This window comes from Gastrolobium bilobum, unplaced genomic scaffold, assembly GCF_033153095.1.
Source record: "Gastrolobium bilobum isolate Gb01-03AN ecotype WA unplaced genomic scaffold, APGP_CSIRO_Gbil_v1 utg57927, whole genome shotgun sequence".
NCBI classification, from domain to species: Eukaryota; Viridiplantae; Streptophyta; class Magnoliopsida; order Fabales; family Fabaceae; genus Gastrolobium; species Gastrolobium bilobum.
This window is the reverse complement of record NW_026895213.1, coordinates 104,117-124,231: the sequence shown is the minus strand read 5'-3', so window position 1 is coordinate 124,231 and position 20,115 is coordinate 104,117. Positions and strand designations below refer to the sequence as shown.

Sequence of the window (20,115 nt, the reverse complement as noted above, 5' to 3'; positions counted from 1 at the left end):
CGTCTGGACAGGTACACTACGGTGAATGCAAAGGGAAAATGATAGTGGTTGTTGTCCTTACAGTTACCTCCAGCAGCATGGGTACGAGACAATCTTATTTCCACAACTACCCTTAGCTTTCTCTCTCCTACTCCAACTATAATTACTCTGTCCCCTGCTCCTGTAGTTACTGCACTACACTAACTCTGTGCTCCCAACACAATGAGAACGGTTGTGCGAGCCAATTGATCTTCCCTTCACTTCACACTGAGCTCAGCCACACACACACACACTCTCTCTGTCACTGTGAGAGTGTTTGTAATTCTAGAAGGTGGTGGTTAGCTTAACGATGGAAGCAGGAGAAGATTGTTGCGTGAAGGTTGCAGTCCATGTGCGACCGCTCATTAACGATGAGAAGGTTCTAGGCTGCAAAGATTGTGTAACCGTCGTTCCTGGGAAGCCTCAGGTGCATATACCCTCAACTATGTGATTGTGATTGTGATTGTGATTGAGAACTTCACTTGTCTGCTTTTTGAATGATTCACTCTTGCATTGTGTTTTCCTTCATTTTTTTTTTTGACTGGAGTATTGGATTGGAGAATCTAGGGGAGATCTGGATCATAGATTGCTTGCCTAATTAAAGATGATTCTGCTGAAACTACAGAATTAGGAATTGCTTTTATGATCTGTTGCTTACTTGATTGGGATATTTGACTTCCTTCTATTTTAGGTCATTGTGAACTTGAGAGCATGTATGGTGGAATGGCTTAGTTTCTGAAACGTTATTTTTTGGGGAAAGACGGGTTTTTGGTTTTGGTGGTTATGTATTTCGTGTTTTATTTTCAATATTGTGGGGAGGAGGGCATGTCGTATTCAGTTTTGCAATTTGGATTTTGACACGTAAGATCTTTAGCATATAAGTTACTTAAATGAGGTGTTTGGAACGCTTCAACTTTAGAATTAGCAATAATTTTTTTTTTTCTCATTTCAAATGAAATGGTTTATGAATCCTTGAGGTAACATTTACAAATCAGCAAAATTTGTATGCAAAAATGATTTGTAAATGAATGGAATCCTTAAACTCATCATTCGAAACAAGTTTCATACATGAACTTAGAACTCAGTTATCAATGAAATGAACAGTATGTGTGTGCGTGTTTTTGTTTTTGTTTTTTTTTTGGTTACGTTGGAGGTGCAAACGCCTTGATAGATAAGGGGGAACAGTGACCTAGTGCCAGTGGAGGATCAAACCTCTAACATCAACATTGCACTCAAGTCTAAAAGACCTGAGCTGGTGCCAATTGAGCTACAAGCTCGTTGGCTTAATGAATTTTTTTATTTTTTATTTTAGAGATTTCGAACGCACAGCCAATGACAAGTTGGTCTTAGTTAATGAAAGCAGCTCTTTGGTTTCTTTGTGCCATTTGGACTATGGCTCACTTGCTTTCCACATCAGTTCTGCCTTTCATGTTTTTTAGTTCCTAACTATATCAAAATTCCACTACTTTATTTGGTAAAAATATATGAGCTGATTTTTTTCATCATAATAGGTCAAAGTGATGAATATCTGTATATCCCTTCTATATCCAATTGAAAAAGGGTTACTAATTCCCTCGATTTCAAGGGAATTTAGTATTCAGTATATTTTTCATGTAAACTAATGCATGGATGGCAGTGACTTTATTTTGTGTTAAGTCTTTAGACACCTCGCTCTGCAATAGCTAGCCATAGTAGTATCCTTGAGTGGCTAAAACATCTGGGTGGAATCATATGCTGATTGTGACTATAATACAGGTACAAATTGGTGCCCATTCCTTTACATTTGATCATGTTTATGGGGGCACTGGTTCTCCCCCATCTGCCATGTTCGATGAATGTGTTGCTTCCCTTGTTGATGGTTTGTTCCAAGGATATAATGCTACTGTTCTGGCATATGGTCAGGTATAGTTACTCCAGAAGGAAACAGAAGTTTCATGCCACTTATTTTATTTCTCTTTGGCATGTGAAATTTTCGCTCCATTGCAGACAGGTTCTGGGAAAACATACACCATGGGCACTGGCTTTAAAGATGGTTGCCAAGCAGGAATAATACCCCAAGTTATGAGTGTCTTGTTTAACAAAATTGAGACCTTAAAGCATCAGATTGAATTTCAGTTGCATGTTTCCTTTATTGAGGTCTGTTGGTAACTTTGTTACAGTCTACAGTCATGGTTTCAGAAGTTTTATTGTGCTTTGATATCTGAAACAAATATATTTTGTATTAGTTAATTTGTTTAGATAAAGCATCTAACAACAACTTTTAACTGTTAAAAGATTCTTAAAGAAGAAGTAAGAGACTTGCTGGACCCATCCTCTATGAGCAAACCAGAAACTGCAAACGGACATGCAGGGAAAATGACTAGTCCTGGGAAACCGCCAATTCAAATTCGTGAGACATCAAATGGTGTTATTACCCTAGCAGGATCTACTGAAGTCAGTGTGACAACACTAAAAGAAATGGCTGCTTACCTAGAACAAGGATCATCGAGTAGAGCTACTGGGAGCACAAATATGAACAACCAATCCAGGTTGCTTATGCATTTTCCTTCTCTTCTTTTAACTGCATAAATTCATTCTTATTCATGAAATATTTTTCTATCTCATTTTTAGATTCATAAAGTATTTTTGGATAAATATGCTCGGAAAATATTATTAGAGCATGAGCTGTGTAATGTGACATTTTGATAATAAAGCAAAACCTAACAGAAGATATGGTGTATAAATTACTTTTTGGTTTTAAACTCTGCTGATGGTTCCACCTTTTAACAATGGGACTGAGCTTTTGGTTGTTTCTTTTAAAATCAATTCCATGTCAAATGTTTTGGATTTCTTGTTAGTTAAGGCAATGATTAATAGATGGATCTTTGGGCACTGCAAGAATGCTTGCAGTCAGCAGCACTTTCTAATGATTTTGTCAATGAATTTTCCAGAAATTTACTTGTTGGCATCAATTCAGGATTAAAAGTTGTGACACAAAATGCTGTTACTGTTTATTTTGCTGAAGTTCATTTCTGTTACTTATTCTTCGATTATATGTCCAACTAGTCGTTCACATGCCATCTTCACCATCACATTAGAGCAAATGCGGAAGCTCAATAGTCCTAGTGAGATCAGTTTAAATGATACCATGAATGAAGAGTATCTTTGTGCCAAGTTGCACTTAGTAGATCTTGCTGGATCAGAACGAGCTAAAAGAACAGGGTCTGATGGTCTGCGTTTTAAGGAAGGTTAGGTGGTGGCATTTTTCACTTTTATCTTCTAAACATTCTTTTGATCATTATGTATTCCCTAATATTTTTCTCTTTAAAACAGGAGTTCACATTAACAAAGGCCTTCTAGCACTCGGTAATGTGATTAGTGCCCTTGGTGACGAAAAGAAGAGAAAAGAAGGTGTTCATGTTCCTTATAGGGATAGTAAACTTACTAGGCTTTTGCAGGTTTGATATCTATATATGTAGCTTCCTTCCTGCAGCATAAACTCCTCTTCTATATTATGATGTTGAAAAATACTCCTTACTATATTATTTTTGGGGTGGGAGGGGTGTAACGCTGTTAAATAGACATATTTCCCCCCTGAAATCCCTAGCTTGTTTGATTGAATGGCCAAAAATACTAAAAATGTACAGAATCCAGTTATACATTTCATTTGTCTTTTTGACTTGGTCTTTAGCTCAAAATCTAGGAATTTAATGGAGACAAGAATTAGTGTGCTCTCCGTTTCTCATAACTCCAAATTTGTCAATGCCAAAGCTTACCTTTGTTGGATCTGGATCATACTGAACTGGAATTTATGATTTATCTTGATAACTACAATTGCCAAGAAGAAAAGAAGAAATGATTATTACTGAGAAGAAGGAAAAAATAAATAAATAGGAAACATGTATATGAAAGGTTTTGCATTAAATTTTTCTTTCTTTGATCTTTTTTAATGTAATTTTTCTATTTTTGTATTTATAGATAAAGTTGATTGATTTTGCAGGACTCACTTGGCGGTAACAGCAGAACTGTTATGATAGGTTGGTTGTTTTCCTTGTTTCTATCCCAATATCAATTCTATTTTTTTTCCTCCCATCATTGGCCTTCAAAAGATAATCTTTGCAAACATGTCTAGTCTTCATGGATCTCATGTTTAATAATCTGCTCTCTCTCTTTTTACTGTATGGTAATTTCTTTCTGCTCTTTAATATTCAAGTTCATCAAAACAGTTCTGTCTTTTTCTATGAACATAGTACCAGGGAGGCAAGAAATATTCAATTTGCATTCTCAAATATTTTTCCTCAAATATTCAAGAAATATTTTGATACAAGAATTGCCCTCACCCCACCCTCGCTAGTCGGGTTTTAATGGGGAATGATTTTTTTATGGGAATGATTTTTTAGAACATTTGAACTTCTTGCAACTTCTTTATCAGTTTATCCTGAATGATTGATGGCAAGTATTAAAATGCTGTATTACATGTTCTGGTTCCCTTCCCAACCTGTCAAGTTTCATCTTAGACAACCTGTTGTTGAATTTATAATTTTTCTTACATTAAAAAGATTTTTGTTCCAGCCTGCATAAGTCCTGCTGATATTAATGCTGAGGAAACCCTTAATACTTTGAAGTATGCAAATCGTGCGCGCAATATCCAAAATAAGCCTGTTGTAAGCATCTGCATAATTTTACATTCCCTTTCTTGATTTGCCAAAATATAGATAATTGGCTGCCTTATGATGGACATTGATGTTCATTTTTTTTTTATTCTTCACTAGGTCAATAGAGATCCCATGTCCAATGAAATGCTAAAGATGCGACAACAGCTAGAGTATTTGCAAGCAGAACTTTGTGCTCGTTCTGGTGGCTCTTCTGAGGAAGTTCAGGTAGTTGGTTTCTGTTTACTTAATCTTTGGCAATTTCTTCATTACTTTTAATATATTTCCTATAATAAAGTAGTAGTAACATTGAATGGACATGATTTATAGTCCACAGTTGGAGATCAACCAATGCTTGTCATGTTGGTTATTTAAAAGAAAAATATCCTAGCCTTCCTTGACTATACCTGGGCCTTTTTCAACAGATACTTCTAAATAATTTGATTTACATCAATTACATATATTGATATGGTTTTTGTATCATTAATATATAATCATTTTATAACTGATTATGTAGGTCCTCAAGGAACGAATTACTTGGCTTGAAGCAGCTAATGAGGATCTTTGTCGTGAACTTCATGAATACCGTAGTAGATGCTCTGTTGTAGAACAATGTGAAAAGGATGCTTATGTATGCCTCTGATTCTTCTATTGATAATCTTCTTTGACTGAATTTTTTATCAAATTTTCACTGCCTAGATATGTTCTCTCATCTCGTCTTGATATTTGCATCCAACTGCATGGAATGATTCCCATTAATTGTCATAGTCATGAGTGAAATTGAGTTTAGGATATTGCTTGCTAGGCTATACGTTTACATTTTAAAACTTCATTTTTCAGGATGGTAGCACATACAATGTAAAGACTGATGGGCTTAAGAGGGGCTTACCTATCACAGCCTCTGATTATCCAATGGGTGAAACAACAGGTAAGGCTCTTCTTTGGCATGGATTTAATAATCTGTTATTAATGCTTTCTCTATCACTTTACATGCTACTTCTCAAATTTATTTAAGTGTGGTTAATAAAACTTCAATGCCTCACGGATACAATTGCCAATTTTAGCAGGGGATTCAAGGGAAATTGAAGAAGTAGCAAAAGAGTGGGAGCACACACTTCTGCAAAATACTATGGATAGAGAGTTACATGAATTGAATAAACGCTTGGAGCAGAAAGAGGTTGTTATAGTGCATATGTATAATTAAACACATATCCATGACGTAATATGCATCAACCAATAACACATTTAAATCAACAGAATCATGGGTAACTTCTGTTCTATAATTTGATTAACCTTACTGTGAGAAATTTATGTTTCTAAAGGTTGATATTGTTTTCCGCTTTGGCTTAGAAAATGATTATGTTGTGCTTGAGTTTTATTACTCTATAGAGTCTAAAATAAGGACATGGTTATTAAGATTGATCTTCTTCTAAAAATAATTAAATTATTCATCTTCATCATTAACAAAAAGCCAAAATCAAATAATTAATCCTGAAAGCAGCATTGAGTGGTTTTCTCCCAGTTTTATTGAAGGATTGGAAAGCATTATGAATAGACTCTTTAAGAAGTGCATTCCATATTTTCTTCTCTCTTATTTTATTAATGTACATATTGGGATTAATTTCCGTACAGTCTGAGATGAAGCTTTTTGGAGCAACTGATGCTGAAGCACTCAAGCATCACTTTGGGAGGAAAATAATGGAACTGGAGGATGAGAAGAGAGCTGTGCAGGTTCAATACAAGTTCTGCAAAGTAATTTTGCTCCTACAGAAAATTTATATTCATAAATGCACCTGATTTATGAATGCAGCGAGAGAGGGATCATCTTTTGGCTGAAGTTGAAAATCTTGCTGCCAATTCTGATGGACAAACACAGAAATCAGAGGATATCCATGCCCAAAAATTGAAAGCACTTGAAGTCCAGGTGAGAAGGTTTTTTTATTTCAATTTACTCTTCCTTTTATAAGATTTGAATTGGAACAATTCTAAATTGCTAAAATCTCTTTCAACATATATAAATGCTAGATTCTGGATCTGAAGAAGAAACAGGAGAACCAGGTTCAGCTTCTGAAGCAAAAGCAAAAAAGTGATGAAGCAGCAAAGCGACTGCAAGATGAAATACAATCTATAAAGGCCCAAAAGGTTGATTGTTGTACTTTTTCATTTCTGTAGTTGAGACCTCTTAATATACTCTCTCTCTATTATAAATTAAATAACATTGCAGGTTCAATTGCAACAAAGGATAAAACAAGAGGCAGAACAGTTTCGCCAGTGGAAGGCTTCCAGAGAGAAAGAGCTGCTGCAAGTATGTCAAGATATCTCTTTTTACATTATTTTTATTTAATTTGTGCATGATACTCCTCAGCTTTATCTCAAGGTAATGAAAGTTCACCAATTAATGTTCTTCCCAAAATGAAACAATTGCTTCATTTTCAGTTGAATGTTTCTCTATAAAAATGTAAACATGAATTAGTACCTGATTTATAGTTTGAGTCCAAATGGAATGTGCTGCTCCAAAGCTTTCAAATAACTCAAATTCAAGAGGTAGTATTAGAGTTCGGCCAGTGTGATAGTTGATCATGACCATAGTTGTTAAAATCTTATTTGCGACTTGAATCTCACAATTCGATATGATTTGCAAGCCAATGATCTGTATCATGTGATGAATCGGAGTTGACTTTGAATTGTGCGATATATGTATAAATCGATGCAATTCTGTATCACTTAAACAAATCGCATAATTCAATGATTTGATAATTTTTTTCTTTTTTGCTTTGCTTCCATCAATTTTCATAAAAGAAATTGAAAAGTCAAATAAGCTTAAATTGTTAAATGAAAACGAACTAAAAGAGCGCTATGAGTGCACCCTATTTAATTATTTCATTGCCCTGTTTCATTCCCAGTTTAAAATTATTACATTGAGCATTCCACAACATTTATATGATATACTTAAAGCTATTTTTCATTGTGTCCTGAATCTTACAATTCAATGTGCTCTATGACTTATATTAACTATGTTTGCAAAACAGTTAAGGAAGGAAGGAAGAAGAAATGAGTTTGAAAGGCATAAGCTGCAAGCTTTAAATCAGCGCCAGAAAATGGTGAGTATTTGCTAAGTTGTTGGACGGAAGCCTTGTTTTGCTTAATAATCTTGTCTTGTATGCTTTTCATAATAAATCTCTCAAGTCATATGTGATTAAACTTTTGCTGATATCATCGGCAAATTTGATAGATTGTATGTCTATTACTCTTAGATTTCCATTTAACATATCATTCTATCCATTATTTAAGGATGTCCAATTTTTCAGCAATAGTTACTACTCTAATCCACAGGAGTATCTTTTGTGTATATAAGCTTCTAACTTATATTAGGGATAAATATTATGACTGAGGAAATTGTGGTAGCACTGCTTTTTTGCCTGCTCAAAGGCTTTTAATTTTGGCAGGCCCCGGGCAAAACATGTGCCAAAGGGTGAGGGGGAACACTTTTTGTGTTGTTGTTTTTATGACTGAAAGACAAACATTGAGATATGATAGAACATGCTTTTGTTAAGACATATAATTGAAAATAAATACATGTGACTTTACCTTATAGCTTAAACTTTTGGGATAGTTGGTTGCTTGATATGGTATCAGAGCCTCTGTGTCCAAGTGGTTTAGAGTTTAATCCTTGTCACCCCTATTCTTCTAATAAACTTCTAATAAATAGCACATGTAGGTGAGTCTATGCATTGTCCTCCTTTCAAACTCAATAAACTCTTGTGTGAAGGGATGTGTTAGAAATATAATATTCTATATAAAATCATTCATCTGCTTTCATCTAACAGCATAAGCTATCGAGTTGAATTGGGTCTTGACAGCTTTTTTATTTTATTTTCCAGGTTTTTAATGAAATAAGTGTTATAAAAACTAAAGGAACATTTCTTCTTATGGATTGAAATCTACATAGGAATGGTATGACTTTAGAAGTCTGTACTGTATAATATGGTTCAATTAGTGGTGGCCAAACTGGGTGAGGTATCCAAATTGCTGCTGCATGGTGTTGGTGCAGTCAATTTGAGCAATGGTGCATTGTCAATTTAAGCACCAGTACATAGCCATGTGCAAAATATTAATGAAGATAGAATACATGTTTTATACCTTCATTATCCAGACATCCTTTTAGAGATTAATATTCTCACAAGCATAGTATTCACAAATAAATCTTTTACTGAAAGCTAAATAAAACATTGTTTTATGATGGGATTTTAAAAAATCAAATCAGAATGACTTGTTGTATGTAGATCTGTTTTCTGCTTTATCTACACAACATGTATATTTCTTACTCTGGAAAAAATTGAAAGGTTCTTTAACCAAAAAAAATATATAAGTGAAAGGTTTAGAGAAACACCAACCATCAATTTTATTCTTGACTTATGTGGTTTTCATGACTGATACTTGTCATAATAAATTATTATATTTACTAACTGAATATTTCGTTCAGGTCCTTCAGAGAAAGACTGAAGAAGCTGCAATGGCCACCAAGAGGTTAAAAGAGTTGTTAGAAGCTCGTAAATCTTCAAACCGAGATACTTCAGGTATGATTTTGTTACAGACCTCTACTCGGATTAAGAAACTATTAACAGTAACAGGGACTTTTTGGCCTGAATAACATCATATATTGAGCAAAAGACAACTACAAAGACACTGAACAAGACAACTTACAGAGACAATTTGCAGAAAATAAAGAAATTACAATGAACAATGAACTGGGAATAACAAAATAAAAAAAATAAAGGATAATGTGAGACAACTTTAGAGGTCACACTCTCTCCTAATCCCGAAAGGGCCCGTTCAATACTTAGATTCCAGAATGCCTTTCCATGTTTCCTTCCCCTCCCATATAACTAACTCTCAGACACTACCATGCGTTCCATTCTGTTAAGGGGTAATATTGGGACCCCTGGCAGTGACGTGGCCACAAATGAATTACTCAGTTGAGCCATTTGGGCTTGAGTCCCTTGGGCTTGAGCTGGAGTCTCTTGGACTTGAGTCTCTTGAGTCCATACCTTCCTGTTATTGTCCCTCTTGTATTTCTTGATCTGAATTGTATCAGATTTGTTTTTATTGGATAACAATGTTTAAGTTTTTTAGGATACTGAGACAGAGTCTTGTATGAGGCATTGGAAAATCAGGTTATAGTTTATTTATTAGATCATTTGAAAGTTAGGTTCTTTTAAAATGCCTTAAGCAGAGGGGAAACAATCTTTTTAGTGAATAACAGGGGGGGTGTGGGGGCATGAACTGTTCTCTTTTATTTAATATTCTAATTCTATTTCATCTTCCAGTTACAATGAATGGAAGTGGAACAAATGGACAGGTAACGAACCTTCCTTCCTCTTCTTGAATTTGCTTTGATTATCCATGCTATCTTAAATAAGTTTTTTGGTTGATTCTTTAGAGCAATGAGAAATCCTTCCAACGGTGGCTTGATCACGAGCTAGAAGTCATGGTAAAAGAGCATGAAGTTCGTTTTGAGTATGAGAAGCAGAGTCAAGTGTATGTAACATATGTTACTAAATCATTTTTCTTACTGATTAATCTGTATTGTAGTCTTTTAATATTGTGATCCAATCTTCAGGCGAGCTGCTATTGCAGAGGAGTTAGCCATGCTGAAGCAAGTAAATGAGTTTGCTGCCAAGGGTCTCAGTCCTCCAAGAGAAAAGAATGGATTTGCTAGGTGTGTTTTTTTTTTTTTTTAAAATAATTATAATTAAACTTGCTACTGCCTACCTCTTTACTTTTGAAAGATTGGCTCTTTCAAATAATAACATAGAATATAAAAGGAAAAAATTTCTTTCTTCCTGTTTGCTTTTAACACTTGCCATACTTCTTAGAGCATCCTCCATGTCACAAAATGCAAGAATGGCCAGAATAGCTTCACTTGAGAACATGCTGAGCATATCGTCTAGTTCACTTGTGGCAATGGCTTCTCAACTTTCTGAGGCAGAAGAACGAGAACGGGCTTTCACTAACCGTGGACGCTGGAACCAGTTGCGCTCAATGGGAGAAGCCAAGAATTTGCTTCAATATATGTTCAATTCTATTGCAGATGCTAGGTGCTTTTCTTAACCTAAACTTTTTTAATCTTTTCTTTTGATCTTTTCCCAAACCGAGAGAGAGAGAGAGAGAGAGAGAGAGAGAGAGAGAGAGAGAGAGAGAGAGAGAGAGAGAGAGAGAGAGAGAGAGAGAGAGAGATGTGCATTATTCTGAGTGGCCAAATTTTACATGCTTTTAATCTGCATGCATATATGATCCTATTCAACCAACACTTTTTTATTTTATTAAAATTATAGGAAATTCAGTAATTCATGCAAAACATTAGAACAATACTTTGTCATATTTTATCCACTTGTTTAATTAATGAAATAAGGAAGTAAAGATAAAGAAAGGAAGGACCCCAAGATGCCCATGTATATGAAAGTACTTTTATGGATTTACCATTTACTTAGTTTGGTCTTGGATAGATTTGACTTTGTTATCTTGCTAATTCAATGATTCTGTTACATATAATATTTACGTGATGGAAAGGAAAAGGTGTCATTTAGGGCTTAAAAGTTTCCCTTCATACCTGGTACCTTGTTGCTGGTTTGAACTCCATTAACAGGATGATTGGTTGCAAGAACCTGGTCATCAATAAACTAGGAGGAAAAGAATTACTTCCAATTCTTGATATTTTTGAGTAGTCATTTTTCCTTCCTGCTGAAGGTCAGAATATTTAGCTCTTGAGGTGTGATTTATTTTCTTGGCCATTTCAAAATGACTGGAATGTATGACTATTAGTCATGTTAAAATATTATATACACTCATTTGTGTTTTTATTGAGTGGTTTATATTGGCATGCTTGTATATACTGTTGAAATCTGAAGTATAAGACATTGACTACAGGTTCCAGCTGTGGGAAAAGGACATGGAGATCAGGGAAATGAAAGATCAAATCAAAGAACTTGTAGGTCTATTACGGCAAAGTGAGATTAAGAGAAAGGAAGTGGAGAAGGAACTAAAAGTGAGAGAGCAAGCTGTTGCAACCACATTGGCTACACCAGCTTCTGTAAGATCTTGTCTGCTTAAGATTCAAACAAAACTAAGAATTTGAAAACAAATAATTGTAGTGCTGTCTGCCAAAGAGTCGGATTTTCCGTATTATAAAGTTGAAGAAAAAAATTAGGTTTGTGAACAGAATAAGTTAACATAGCACCTATGGTGGTAGGGCATCATGCATAAAAGCTCATCACACATCTTGATGGCCATGTTTTCTTTGAACATAAACTCTACGTACTCCCAGACCAAGTAGACCAAACTTGAAGCTCTAGTTGAATAATCATCCACTAACAAATAATTAAAACCCAAATGTCTGCTCAAATCTGTAAGACTTGGATGCGATGTTACAAGGCAAGTGCTTGCACCTCTGGTGTGACAAAAACACACTAAACAAATGCTCGAAAAAACTGGATGCAAAGCCCACAAGATTAAATGCCTCATAGACATGACTATATTTGGCAGAGAATGTAGAAAACAGAGAGTGAAAATGGAGTGGAATAGAAAGGTTATGATTTTCACTCCTTGGTGCTTGATAATAGATGCAAAGTGGGTTGAAAGTCTTTCTTCTCATTTTCGTGCCATGCGAGGAGAGACCCAATTTATGGATACATAATTAAAATGGGTTGCCATCTCTCTGTTAACCAAGTTCTTCTCTTTTCCAACCGCTTCAGGTATTTGTACCAAACAACTCTAAAGTAATTTTCCTTCCAAATTGTCTGCCTCCCTTTTCGTTCTATTCATTTTCCGCTCAACCAAGCACACCCCGAGTACTTCACTAATAAGTGCGAAGTCGCTAACAAAATTATTAAAATACCCCAAAAATGAAAGTAAAAAATCTATGATAAGTAGAACCCAGTAATAGCTTACATATAACTTACTAATCCTAATTAGCTCTGTAAAGAACCAATGCTAATCAGGAGCTTACCCAAAAATGAATTGGTTCTTTACATGATATCAGAGTCGGATTGTGTTCGAACTAGCTAGGTGTTTGGCTAGAGGCGGGTTGAGTATTTTGGGTCTGGGTACTCGATTAAGGGGAAGTATACCAATATTGGGTTTCATACTTGAGGAAAAGATTGTTGGGATATTCAAGTGTGATGAGTCCCACATTGGTTGGTAATGGGCCAAGTGAAGTGAATATAAGTAGATGGACTCATTAACCCAATGTCTTAAGATTTTGGGTTGAGATGTGGTGTCGGATCCACTTGGTGTATTTGATCCACTTAGCCCATTGGTGGTGGTCCCCCGCCACGGGCTTCCCTTGGATCCGCCTGACAGTGGTACCAAAACATCGTGTCTCGGATTCGATCCTCACCGCCCTCCACTTTCTTTCTAGTGGAATTTTTTTCTTAGCACAGGTAGATGGGCCTGTGCACTATCCACACTTCAAACCTAATGGGCTGGGTTCGATTCTCACCCTCCAAAATCAGCCTCACCCAACAGCTTAGGCTTTTGGGTTGAATTGGTTTTTTACAAGCTTCATAATAAAAATTAACCAAAATAATGAGATTCTTTTATCTTTAAATTTAAGCTTTGTTGAATCTACTGCCACCTGCATCCGAGATAATATGTAGCTTGAATATAAACTTTTTTGAATCTGAAGGTTTTGCCTATCTTGCACAATTATTTTCCACTACTTGGTTATGGCAAATTACAATTAGATTACCATTATTTACAATATAAAGAAATTATGATTCTGAGATTTTTGTATAGCCTTATAATGACTATCTCCTTCAGTTGGGATTATGTCTTTTGTTGCCTTCGTTTTCCTTGTAGCTGATATTTTATGATTGTTGTTGGGACAAGCTTTTGGTCGGATATGTTTTACTTTTGTGAATTATAGTAATTGTGATCAACATATGGCTTTTATTGTCAGTATTTAATTTATCATCACTTGATGTCAACAGGGAAACTCTCCAAATTCATTGAAACACTGCGCTGAAGACATCAAGGAACCTTTATCTCCAGAGTCTGTGCCAGTACAGAAACAGCTTAAATATACACCAGGCATTGCTAATGGCCAATTGAGGGAATCAGCAGCATTTATAGATCAGAGTAGAAGGGTGATTTATTCTCCATTTATGTTAAATTGTTATATGTCTTTTCATTGGGCTAAATATCTTATATTTGCTGTCAATGCAGATGGTACCCATTGGGCAACTGTCAATGAAAAAGTTAGCAATTGTAGGACAAGCCTCTGGCAAGCTATGGAGGTGGAAAAGAAGCCACCATCAGTGGCTACTACAATTCAAATGGAAGTGGCAGAAGCCATGGAAACTTTCTGAATGGATTCGACACAGTGATGAGACAGTCATGAGAGCAAGGCCACGTTCACAGGCTCTGCCAAATAGCATGTGAATCTGATCGTTTTTGTGATCAGTCATTTGCTGCTGCTCATTACCTACAAGAATGATCCTAGACACAAAGCATTGGAAAGAATTGAAAACTAAGTGCAGGTATTAACATCTTTTACACACACAACCCCCCCCCCCCCCCCTCCCTCTCTTCCCCTTTAATTTTGATTTATGTCTTCTAATTCTATGATAATTATTAATTATGTAATACTCGGTTATAACTATCCAAAAACTTTCCTAGTTTCTTTTATAGAATAAGATGCATTGATCTGACATTCCTTGTTTCTTGCTGCAGTGTTATATAAATGGTTGCTGACATTATACATGTAACCCCAACAAGTTTTGGTTAATGCTGCCCGAATCTTGGAAATGTTTATGTAGTTACTGCATATGGAACATCTTGTGAGGTGTGTTGAAATGCTGCCGACAGCTACCCAAATAATTAAGCATAGGAGATAGTTGCTTGCTTGAAGGCATTGGTAAAGATCTTTCCAGACAAATTATCTTGGAAGTTTTATGTTCATACCAACACTAGAAGAAGAAAAAAAAGGAAATGTTTTCGTGTGAAGTCTTGGAAATGTGTATTGAGGGTCTTCTATTCCTTACTGTTAGCTTCTATGGTCTTAGTGTGTTTGAGTCAACCATGGATTTTTGTTGACAGAAATCCTGTAGCATTCCTCTGTCACATAGCAACAGAAGGAAATTCTTCTGTATTATTTTTTTTCAAGGGTTTGTGTGTAAAGAACATTAGTTATATTGAAAGGGAGCATAGTCTACCCATACAGATTTTGTAATAAGTGGATGGTGATAAACGACATCTTAGTGATTTGCACTTGTAAATTAGATTTTCGTTTTTATTTTTTTTAACTTTTCTTGATTTACGGTTCCCATCTCCTACAGGCCATAACCAAACCCAATGAAATCTGAACCTAAAGTAATCAATGTTTAACATTACATATATCGTCAACATTGTATTCTTTATTGTACATAATCGTACGGGCAGACCAATGTTCCTCCCTCCCTAAATTTAATTTTTTTTAATTATTTTATATATAAAATAATTTTTTTAATAATAATAAATTATTAGTATTAATAATTAGTCACTCCTTCAAAAATATTTATAATAATTAATATCTTTTATTAGTCTTAACAATATTTAAGATTTTAAAATTTTATTTCCGTCACTTATTATAAAAAAAAAAAATACTGGGTACTCACTGTGTATATAGGTGTATTATTTAATTTTCTAAGTTCATCGTGGGCAAAGCCCAAGCTAACATAACTTGCAGGAGGGAAATTGAATGTTTTGGGCCCTTAAAGCAAATCAGGCAAACAATACAGCTTCTTGACCATGGGTATACATTGTACGTCTAAATATTTTGGCCACATACAAGGGAGTTCGCAAAATCTCCGGCAATTTTTCATATCAAATTACTTTCCAATGGAGCATGAGACATTGGAATGAAGTCAATTTTGAGTTGTGAGGGAGGCCTTCTTTTTGGCATTATTTATGTGCGCAAGCTGGATGATAAATACTCTGGCAAACTTCAAAGCTTTAGTATTTTATACTCTCTTTTTTTTTTTTTAATTTCATTTCTCCCTCGGTTCATCGGAATTGATAGAGGTGGTGGTTCTCCCTTTCATGCTACCAATTGCCAACATTGCACAAGAAAATTCAAGGGGGAATCAGATGACTGAAGTTCATATATACTACAGCAAAGGAAACAATTCTGGAAACAATTCTGCCCTTATTGGACCCTCTAGGAGATTTATATGTTGCCTGGAAGTATGAAGTAGTTAAACTCTCTTAATAATATAAGAGAGAACGCTTGAATGAAAAATGAGCATAAAGAAAACCAAAAACAAATAAAGGAAAGAATATGACTAGCTGATAACAGCTATATCATTGTTTTCAGTAAGATAGAATTGCCATCTAAATGTATGTATACATGCCTAAAGTTCATTATTGTTACATGAAAATCCGCAGAAAGAGTAAACACGATGGGATAATAAAGTACTCTTGGCTCAAATAGTAACACTAGAGTCAACATGGACCAACATACATCCAGTATTTACCGGCATTTCTGTATTGGTAACTAAATCACTATGACCATAGCATGACTTTTCCAAAGACCAAGGTATAAGGCAATCAGAACTCAAGTTCCATCAGTCCATCTTGACAATGCATATAAAAACATGGCATCACATAGCAGATGTCTAACCCTATACCAAAGCATTGGGATTAACAACACCAGTATGCATAGTGCTCATCTTTGCGATTGTTACTAACAAGGCCCCCACACTTCAAACAGATGAAGCTGCTTCCATCTGCAACTGCATCCAATACTACTTGCATCCTGCCTGTTTCTGCCAGTATGGAAGTCCCATGAGCGCTTGGGGTAATTGATGGGCTGGCAATGTTATTTGCAGAAGGTTCAATCATTACAGGCTGAGCTTCAGCAATGGCACACTCAGCAAACAAAGAAGCCAGCTGATCAACCTCAGCATTCTCTTGTAGTCTACTTCTATACAGCTCACGAGCACGATGTAAGGACTGAAAGACAGCTTCATCCCCACCTTTATTCTTCATTGCTGTGACCACCTGTTTCAATTATAGGTAAAATATTGACCACCCAAAAGACTTGTACATTTACGGAATGTTTGGTTTATTTCATTTTCAGTTGATATATTTCATTACTAATTATAAGAAAAACATCCTTGTTTTCATTTTGTTTCATGTTCTCTGAATTTTGTGAGGGAAATGATGAAAACAAGATTTTATTATTTTCAGTACTTCCTTTAGTAAACTAAGTGAAATTTTTGTAATTGTTATTCAAAACATATCAATTAAAAATGAAATCAGATAACAACTAAAAACCCTCTTAGCTTTAGCCTATGTTTTCTCATTTGACAATTATATTGCACTTTCTACAAACATATTTTATGTTTCACACATCACAACAGATAATATCCTCCACGGAAAGCTTGAATAGATGATTCCACATCACTTTTTATTATCTAGGTTCTAAAGACATCAAAACCAAAGATAAAACTGTCACATGTCTCCAAGCCGTTCAAAGCATTGGAGTATTAGACCATGTTTATCTGACAGTGATTCCCTGAAAATATAACCTCTTAAAATGTAAAACTACACAAACCTTCTATCAAGGGCCAGTTTTTGAATGAACACACTAAACATGTAACAAGAGCTTCATTTTGACAACGCGAGCAATGGCTTTTACTTTTCTTTTAAAAAAGTATGAACTTGTTTATGCACAATGTGCCTGACAGATCATGTAAATGTGTATTTAGGTAATGCTATCTTGGTAGTTTAGGATATGTTCAGGAATTGGGAGAGGTAAGGAGAGAAAGGAATTAAAAGAAAATGATGGGGAAGGGAAGGGGAAAAGAGGGGGGGTTAATTAATAAGTTTTCTCCTCTTAGTCCTGCAAATTGGGGGAACTTTAGAATGTTCACAAAACTTAATAAGGGAGGGTTTTGGGGGTTGCATGATAATCTCCCATTTTCCTCATCTTAAAACTTCCCAAAAAAGGGTAAAGTTTACTTAAAACATTCCCTTCCCAAATCCCCCACACCCTGAGTTTTTCCATTCCTACATGTAGCTGCACATGCAGAAGGCCAGATGCATGAGTAGCATATATTAGTGCATGTTTGGTTTTGATTGATTTCAAAGAAAAAAGCACTTTTTCTTTACAAAAGCTCTATCTGTGAGATTTTTTATTATCTGTTTGGAATCCAAAGTAAGCAAATTCAAACACATAATGTGCAACTGATCAGTTAAGCAAAGAAGCCAGCTATTGCTTCACCCCGAGGCAAAGCTTTTAAGGGAGTTTGGCACACAAGGGAGACATCCCAGTATCAAACTTCAAGAAGAATCAAAACCCCAAATGTTTGATGTAGCAAATAAACAAACTAACAAATAAAAATCATTTAATTTGACTCAGTATGCTAAAATTTGCACAAAACTGACACTGTATACTGCAAATTACATAAGTGAGTTCAAATTAGCATGGGAATTGTCCCTAATCTTTCTTAAATTCATTCATTTGGCAACTTATGAGTCATTCATCCCATAACATCAAACAGAAATTTTGTATGCAAATTAGCAATTGAAAAGCAGAGAAAAAGAAATAAATAATAGAAATCATAAAGATTACAGCTTGGAGGGCCTGAGAAGGTTTTCCTTGATTGATGAGTTGTCGAGCCAATGTGAGTAAATCACGGACAACATCATTCTGGCCCGAGCTTGACACCTGCGATGCCTCCGCCTCCCTCATCTCAGCATCCATCTTTTTGTTGTCGTATGATGTTTTATTCTTTTCTTTCTTCTGTCTCCTAAACTTTTATCACTTCGATTTCCAAGTAATAATATTAATCAAATCAATTCAAAGGGTTGGGCTTTGAGGATTTTTAACTTAAGATTCTGAATAGGATTGATGAAAAGAAATAAGTGAATTATAAATAGAGTATACAAATGCAGATATTATAATTCTAGCACATTCTGCTGCTGGTTATGTCCATTTCTCATATACCAACAAACAAGCATATGATACCCTTGGGTTAAGCCCACAAATTGATCCACTTACAACTCTCATGGCATGGTCATGACTCATGTCCATTTAAATAGTATGATAAATGAAAATTAAATTAATTTTTTATATACAATAAATAAATAAATAAATATAAATATTATTGAATATTTCTTTGTTAAGTTTTTTTTTTGGTAATAAAAATTCAATATAATTTATTAATTTTTAAATTTTGACTTAATTTTTTTCTTTTGATTCAATTAATAAGATTTTAAATATCCTTAAAACATGGTTGAGAAATTTTTAGATTTTTTTTTTCCTAAAAATGTTCTCTTTCAAATTTTCTTAAAGAACTAAAATAATAATTTATTTTTAATTTTACTTTAATATACAACGAGTAAATATACATATATGTTAAATAAAAATTATTCATTATAGGTGTGAACCTATTTATAGTTTGATAAATAGAAGTTGATTTCATTGGTGATCAATATAAAAAGAAGATTTCATTTTTTTATTTTATTTTTTAAATTTTTACACAAATATAATAGAAAATACTACAATAATTAGATAAATAATAGTGCACCATGATCCATCCAATGTGTTGGGAACTCAGTTCCTTAAGATCAGCTCAGGGGCTTTTTGCGGAAGTCAGTCAGCAAGATCCTGATATCGGATCTCGGCAATACCTCGGCCTGAACTTTACCAGGTCGGGCAGCACAGCGAAAAATCAAAAACACAAATAGGAGAGAAAGAGAAGGAGAGAGAGAGAGAGAACACAAGCAGTTTTAACGTGGGAAAACCTTCTTCAATGAAGAAGTAAAAACTCACGGGACCTAGTCCAGATCAAAAATCCACTATGAAAATAATGGTTACAAAGAATCAAATACACCAATGTGGTGGTTAACTCAACCTCTCCAACAATGGTGATAATCAAACAACCCTAGAGATGTTTCACTCAAACTCTCTCTAGAGATCTCTCAAATACAAAGCATAAAGCTTTGCTCAAACCTCTCAAATAATTTTCTCTCAAATTTCTCTCTCTCAACCTCTTAACCTCTGACCTAGCCTCCACCCTCAACTAATGAATATATAGAGGATGTGGAATTTAGGGTTTAGGATTTTTAGGAAACCCCTCAATGGGCTTGGGCTTAGCATTGAAGGAGGAAGCCCAACAAATCTCCCCGCCGACTTCAATGCGTCGTCTTCAGCATCAACCCGGCTCCTTCACAACAGTCTTCAAATTTCCTTGCTGGAACAAGCTTTGTCATCATGTCACACCAATTTTGGTCAGTGTGCACCTTGACGAGTTCGAGCTCTCCACCTTCCACCACATCCCGGATCCAGTGATACCTCACATCAATGTGCTTAGTGCGGGAGTGATAGGTCAAATTCTTCGCAAGATGGATTGCGCTTTGATTGTCACAACCCAGCTCGTACTTGTCTTGATCATGACCGAGTTCCATGAGGAACTTCTTCATC

At 35.2% G+C, this 20,115-nt stretch overlaps 2 protein-coding genes across 2 annotated transcripts; one reads left to right on the top strand and one right to left on the bottom strand.

Annotated features, from left to right (window-relative positions):
- Window positions 1-328: 328 nt before the first annotated feature.
- LOC133300071 (kinesin-like protein KIN-4A) lies at window positions 329-14,897 on the top strand. Its single transcript, XM_061499564.1, has 26 exons — window positions 329-445; window positions 1,774-1,920; window positions 2,005-2,154; window positions 2,293-2,546; window positions 3,064-3,245; window positions 3,331-3,455; window positions 3,998-4,034; window positions 4,570-4,661; window positions 4,770-4,877; window positions 5,167-5,280; window positions 5,490-5,577; window positions 5,714-5,826; window positions 6,282-6,380; window positions 6,460-6,573; window positions 6,675-6,791; window positions 6,874-6,954; window positions 7,679-7,750; window positions 9,133-9,226; window positions 9,977-10,008; window positions 10,090-10,187; window positions 10,270-10,368; window positions 10,526-10,747; window positions 11,577-11,739; window positions 13,637-13,792; window positions 13,872-14,185; window positions 14,379-14,897. Exons 1-25 carry the CDS (start codon window positions 329-331, stop codon window positions 14,085-14,087), a joined length of 3,090 nt encoding a protein of 1,029 aa, XP_061355548.1. The 3' UTR covers window positions 14,088-14,185; window positions 14,379-14,897.
- Window positions 14,898-15,970: 1,073 nt separating this feature from the next.
- LOC133300086 (uncharacterized) lies at window positions 15,971-18,603 on the bottom strand. The gene is made up of 2 exons (XM_061499583.1): window positions 18,262-18,603; window positions 15,971-16,685 (listed from the first exon to the last, which is right to left on the bottom strand). Exons 1-2 carry the CDS (start codon window positions 18,391-18,393, stop codon window positions 16,326-16,328), a joined length of 492 nt encoding a protein of 163 aa, XP_061355567.1. The 5' UTR covers window positions 18,394-18,603; the 3' UTR covers window positions 15,971-16,325.
- Between the last annotated feature and the right edge of the window lie 1,512 nt (window positions 18,604-20,115).

What these genes read in the sequence shown, in the direction of transcription:
- LOC133300071 (XM_061499564.1), top strand. Translation starts at nt 329, where the DNA reads ATGGAAGCAGGAGAAGATTGTTGCGTGAAGGTTGCAGTCCATGTGCGA. An exon ending in TCGTTCCTGGGAAGCCTCAG is followed by an intron (nt 446 to 1,773) that starts GTGCATATACCC and finishes ACTATAATACAG; the next exon opens with GTACAAATTGGTGCCCATTC. An exon ending in TATGAGAAGCAGAGTCAAGT is followed by an intron (nt 10,188 to 10,269) that starts GTATGTAACATA and finishes TCCAATCTTCAG; the next exon opens with GCGAGCTGCTATTGCAGAGG.
- LOC133300086 (XM_061499583.1), bottom strand. Translation starts at nt 18,393, where the DNA reads ATGGATGCTGAGATGAGGGAGGCGGAGGCATCGCAGGTGTCAAGCTCG. An exon ending in CTTCTCAGGCCCTCCAAGCT is followed by an intron (nt 16,686 to 18,261) that starts GTAATCTTTATG and finishes TAATTGAAACAG; the next exon opens with GTGGTCACAGCAATGAAGAA.